This window comes from Octopus bimaculoides, chromosome 20, assembly GCF_001194135.2.
Source record: "Octopus bimaculoides isolate UCB-OBI-ISO-001 chromosome 20, ASM119413v2, whole genome shotgun sequence".
Taxonomy (NCBI): Eukaryota; Metazoa; Mollusca; class Cephalopoda; order Octopoda; family Octopodidae; genus Octopus; species Octopus bimaculoides.
In genome coordinates this window covers 8428688-8434947 of record NC_069000.1, presented here as the reverse complement: position 1 = coordinate 8434947, position 6260 = coordinate 8428688, and the positions used below count along the sequence as shown (strand labels likewise).

The window sequence follows — 6260 nt, the reverse complement described above, 5'->3', positions numbered from 1 at the left end:
GTGGCACCCTCACCGGTGCTTTTTACGTGGCACCCTCACCGGTGCTTTTTACGTGGCACCCTCACCGGTGCTTTTTACGTGGCACAATCACTGGTGCTTTTTATGTGGCTGCAGTCAAGTGACTGAAACAAATAAAAGAATACATTAGACCGTATTTCAAATAATAGCATAAAATAAATTGTATTTGTCTGAGATTTTGTTCATGAGAATAATGTGTGTTTTTGTAAGTGACATTGGAAAAAAAAAAGATTACATTAGTTTTTTTTTGTCATTGTAAATGTGTGTGTGTGTGTGTGTTTGTATGTTATTTGTGACTATTCATAATTTTTTGTAGCATAGGTTTGTTTGTTGTAGAAATATTGAACTTTGCTCATTTGGTCAAAAAACACAAAATATTGAATTTATAGAAAAGTAGTTTTCTAAAACAAATAAATGCACCGAGAGTAGCAATTCTGATCGACTTCAAAAAGCCGTTAAATACAGCCAAGTAATGTTTCCTGCAAGTATTCTGCTATGTTCACTTGACAATTATGTGCTTCAAAATAATAAAATCCAATATTTCTGTGTCGGCCATAAGTGCTAAAAATGTATCCATGTTAAGGGAATTTTCCATCGAAGATGAACTTCATATTATGTTCATCTCTCCATTTGGGGAAAAATCAATCTTAAGAGGCATTTCATGAAAGTAGCTGTGCTGCTGTTGCTGCTACATTTTAACCCTGTTGATAACAACCCACCCACCCATGCCATTCCTGGTGGTATGATATAACATGCCTGTTTTGATGTTATCTAAATTCAAGCCTTCCATCAAAATGTTATGTTAAATTATATTCCAAGCATCCACTAAAGAACGGCAATGTTATTTTACTAAATTCTTCATTATTTTCAAAATTGATTGAAACAAGATCAGTGTTTCTTAGAGGAAATATCGTAACAAAAGGGTTAATATTGGCTCTTGAAAAAAAAAATTAGGTCAGGGGTAAAAATTTGTCTTTTGTTCAGACATTTTGTTGGCTTCTTTCCAACACCTTTCCCTGGAGGAGTGTCAATATTTTTCTTTGTGATGAAAAAGAAAATCATTTAAAAAAAAAAAAATTATTTCTGAATCTAAACAAGGTTCCTAGGCAGAGTGGCTGGCATCTTTTTGTTTGTAAGGAAATCAATAATTACTCATTTTAAGTTCACCTTGCCAAAATTGGGTAGATGTAAGATATGGTAACATCTTTGTGTATGAAACATAAACAACACCTGATACCCTCTCATGTCATTTCTCTTTATTCACTTTCCTGTAACTGGAGGGTTTGCCCAGTTGCACCTTCACCACCATCCTCCGCTTCTAACTGGGGTAACCCTGTACCTCCCCAATTGTAAGACACTTGTTCCAGTCCCCCTATCACACTTTAAACTCTCAATACTTGTCATAAAGCCACTTCCCTCAATACAGCTCTCCACTCTACTCAGGGAGAAAATAGAAAAGATATAGAAGGGGGTCTGTATTTTGGGCCTTCTCAAGCTCTCTAAGATGGTGAAATCGATGCAGTTAACAACCTTCTTGAGTTGTTGCAAGTCAACAGTTGCAGGAAAAAATGTGCAGGAATAGAATTCTAGACATTCTGAGGAGGAAGAACTAGGTGGGTGTAGGGGTCAATTTAATGGATCACAGAATATTTCTTTCTTTTAGTAAACCTGTATTGAGGACAAAATATTCTTATATAAAGTTATGATGAAGTTCTATTTTAAAAATAAACAAGCACAGGTGTGGCTGTGTTGTTAAGAGGTTTGCTTTCCATCCATACAGCTTTGGGTTCAGTCCCACTGCATGGCACCTTGGGCAAGTGTCTTGTGAGTGGATTTGGTTGACAGAAGCTGAAAGAAGCCTGCAATGTATATATTCCATGACAACAAGCCCTGAATGCATTTATTTTCTTCTGATTGTCTAATTCCTTGCAGTGGATAATGCACTTGTTGACCTGTTTACTTTCGAACTTTTCTCTCGACGAAGATCTTTTTCCCCAATGAAAATAGCCACAGTTTTAATGATAAAACCGGAAAACTTCAGACAGATCTTACATTGTTAAAATTTAAAGCAGTTCTGTATCTTTCCATCCTCTTTTAGTTCAGCACAGTGCAGTTTCGTCTCCATGAGATTCAAGTCACTCCTCCTCATCTTGATTTATTTACACCATCTCAGCAATCTCCTCACGAACATTTCATATTGGCTCTTCAATATTCAGGAAGTCTGCAATGCAGTTTGGATTGATTTTTCTCTGGATAAGATGCATTGCAGTTGTTTTCATTTGCTGCCATGCGACATTCAAATTTTTCAATAGCATTCACGATACGGTAACCATGCCAAAGCTCCTTTACATTTGGTTTTGTTTCATCATCTGAGAACATAACTGCTTAAAGGTGTGCTATAAATAGCAGACTTTGACCACAGTGATAATCCTCTGGTCCACACTTTGAATCAAACTAGTTGTGGTTGGAGGCAGAAAAGCTACTTGAACATTGTCTGCTTGGTCATCCAGTTCAGAGAAGAGATCTGGAGCACTATGCACAAAAAGAAAAGGCTTTATTTTCTACATTTTTAGCTTGATAATATTCTTTATTAGCTGAGCAGGGATGCAAAATAAGCCAATCCTGAGAAAACTGCTCTGTAGGTGTCTCCCTTTTTATTTGTTTGTCGTATAACAGGAAGATATTTAAATCATCTTTTCATAACTTTATGATGTCTCAGAATGATAAACAAGTAATGACTTCAGCTTTAGATCTCCTAAAACATTGCCCCCAAATACCAAAGCCATGTGATCTTTGACAGTTTTGAGACCCAGGTGGTACATTTTTCGTCTCCAGAAATGTATTTTCATTTTGGTATCCATTTTAAAAACCAGTCTTTCTCACCCACATTTAAGAATTTGCTGTTCTGTGTATTCTCCTTCATTAATAACAATGTTTTCAGTAAAGCTATGATGGTAGTTACTGCTTATTTGTTGTTGCTTGCGGACTCAGTATCTGTAGTTTCGAGTGATTCTGAAAACACCCAAACCAGCCACAACTTTGAGGTTTTCATTTTTGACACTAAATTTCTGTATTTTCTTTAGGTCATCAGAGATGCTAAAATGTTTCAATTCTATATGTAGCAAATTTTGAGCATTATGCTGATGTTTGCAATATGTTTAAAAGTTTTTGTCACATTTTCCATTCTACTGGTTCTGTTCCAAGTTAATTTTGTATCAGCTAAAAGTGCTAACACTTCGAGCACAAGCTTTAATTTTTTCTTGGCATTATTGCAAAATGTTTGTACACTTGTTGGTTGAAAGCTGAGAACTCTTCCAATATCTACAGCTCACAGTCCACCATTGAATCCCTGTAATGTTTCTAATTTAGTTTCTAATGTTACACTTTATCAAAGTTCTTTTTTGTTTGTTTGTGTCCATAGTCATCAGTCGTGTACAATCCATCTTTAGTCATCAATGCAGCAGGGATAAATCAAGGAATAAATATTTGCCACATGAAAATCTTCAGTATCTTTTTTTATATATTTTTCACTGTGTGTATATTACTTTTCACTCTGTGAAGTTCAAATCCCGCCTCAAGATTTTGAACGTTTTCCCACTGTATTTCAATGCATGAGTGTTTGAAGGTAAGGATTAAAAAAATTAATAAAAGCTGCATCTATTTGCGATGGATGCATAAATGTAATTGAAGTGCAGCTATGGATTTTGCTACAAAGGCATAATTAGGGACACTGACGATTTTGATTTTGGTCTCTGTTGATTGCAGGATATATTCATTTTCTTAATAATAATAATAATAATAATAATAATAATAAATTTTGTTTCTCTTTCCTCTTTAGGTGCGACTGGACACTTTTTAAAAGCTGTTCTTGCAATAAGCTCTTTAATATTTTTATCACAGTCACTATTCCACATTGTATTAGTTAGTATTGCTACACCAGCTGAACCCTATGGCTCCATATTTGGTAACTGTAAGTATAACTATTTTCCATAATTCTTCAAAAAAGACTTTGTAAATACTTGTTTAGGGGTTTATGATATGATTATTCATTGCTGGAACCATTGAAATCCCTATTTATTTTCTTTATTATACAGCTACATGTGAATAGTGGTATTTTATCTCTTTTCCTATACTGTGATCATATGCATTTGATGTCACCAGTGAGATCGGGGAGGTCTCTAACCAGTCATGCTAGAAATGGCAGTGAACTTTCCTTAAACAAGGAAGGTCACTGGACAATGTTGTTAAAAAACATACTATATGGGAAATAGTGAGATGGTCATGTTCTTATCACAAGGCAGCTCAACCAGGCCAGACCTTAGGCTAAACAATAATATCCTTTTATATGGGTCCTATTATTTGTAGCATGAAGGCACATGGCCTAGTGGTTAGGATGTTGCACTCCTGATTGTGAGATCATAGTTTCAATTCCTGGACCAGGTGGTGTGTTGTGTTCTTCAGCAAAATATTTCATTCTGTGTTGCTCACTTGGACATCTGATGCGGGTCACACCATGCACCTGTACAGACATTGTCAAATTGATGGCAGGAGTGAGCTAATGTACAACACAAACATTCGATCACTATAAACAAATCACCTGTGCAGGTTGTTCAATAAAAGGGTAAGGGTAAAGACCCCCACCAAGCTTCATTCATGAATGACCATGAGATTGCACCTAGAAAGTTCCCCTCCAAGGCACAAGTCCAGGCAAGGTTGTTTATGGAAGACCAGCAATCGCCCATGCATACCAGCCTCCTCTCTCCACACCACTGATGTTCTCTCCCCCCCCCCACACAAACAGACAGAGACAAAATGAGGGAGAGGTATTTATTAATGATTTAATCAGTTTTAATGATTTAATCTGTTTCTGACGACATTTACTGTGACTGAAGCAGCAGTATCTCTGATCTTCATTTGTCAGAGAGAGACCTCATTAGTGTTTGATGGTTGTGGCCAGTATGTCTGATATCCTGTGGTACTGCCCAGCAGTCGATAATAGGGATTTTCTACTCTCATTACGTCATATGAGAATTCCTGTCAATTGATCTTTGAGTCAGTCTAGCTTGCTTCATGTGTAGTCAAATACTGCACAAATTGTATTAGCTTAATTGCTTTTCAGCAATACTGATTAGACTGCAGTTTGTTATCTTTTTCATTGCATCACAGTTTATTCTTTCAGCTTAAAAACTGCTGCAATGCTTTTCAACTAAAATATAATTAGAGAGAACAAAGCAAAATTTGATTTTATTCACTCAAGAATGACTGTTTATATGTTAGAATACTTACAGTTCTATATTTAAGAGATGAGGAATTATTTACATTATTTACATTATTTACATTATTTACATTTGACGGATATTTCTCCTCATCTTGTTTGTTGTTAACACAACGTTTTGGCTGATATACCCTCCATATGGCGTAGTGGTTAAGAGCGCGGGCTACTAACCCAGAGGTTCCGAGTTCGATTCATGGCAGCGACCTGATTAATAATAGTAATAATAATAATATAATAATAATAGTAACATCGTTAAGAATGAGAACCCAGGTTCGAAATTTCCCCAAGACACCTGACGAAGGCTGGAGGGTATATCAGCCGAAACGTTGTGTTAACAACAAACAAGATGAGGAGAAATATCCGTCAAATGTAAATAATGTTAGAATACTTGTTTCTTCGTAGCATAGTAACATATGAAGTTGAAAGAATAGTAATCTTTAACATAAGACAAGAGACTGCAAGTGGAGTCCTTCTGCAGGTGGAGAATAATTCAGTCCTTGCTGCCCCATACAGGCTTAGGGGCAAAATGCTCGAGACCCTGATACACTTATTGATGATACAGAAGAGCTCCTAACATTGTGATGGATTCAGAAGAGCTTGAAACCCCGCTGAATAACTCCTGCAGTTTCTGCATGGGGTAAAGTGACTCCAATGTTTATTTCACTCAGTGAGAATACAGACTCTGAAAAAATTGATGTTAAAAATTATATGATGAAGTTCTTGAGTCTGGAAAGAGAACACTAACAATTTGGGTCTGTTCTAAATAATCAGATTTTAATAGACCTAAAAATAGTCATGAATAATTCCTACAAAGCAGAAATATAGCAGTATTTTCTCCAGCGAATACTCATAATTTTGTTTATAAACTTGTATAGCATAAATCATTTCATTCTTGATTGTTTTTCTCCTTTAGGTACAGAGAAAGAATCTCTTGTTAGACAGATTGGGTTTCAAAGGTGAGTGTTTC

General features: G+C 36.0%; 1 protein-coding gene across 8 annotated transcripts in view; it reads left to right on the top strand.

The window, feature by feature from the left end:
• LOC106877583 (piezo-type mechanosensitive ion channel component 1) overlaps nucleotides 1-6260 on the top strand; it is a 141934-nt gene that overhangs the window by 36574 nt on the left and 99100 nt on the right. For all 8 annotated transcript variants that reach the window (XM_052975090.1, XM_052975089.1, XM_014926523.2 and 5 more), the window contains exons 3-4: nucleotides 3857-3988; nucleotides 6207-6249. In XM_052975090.1, the coding sequence (XP_052831050.1) occupies nucleotides 3857-3988; nucleotides 6207-6249 (175 nt within the window). The remainder of the gene's footprint in view (nucleotides 1-3856; nucleotides 3989-6206; nucleotides 6250-6260) is intronic.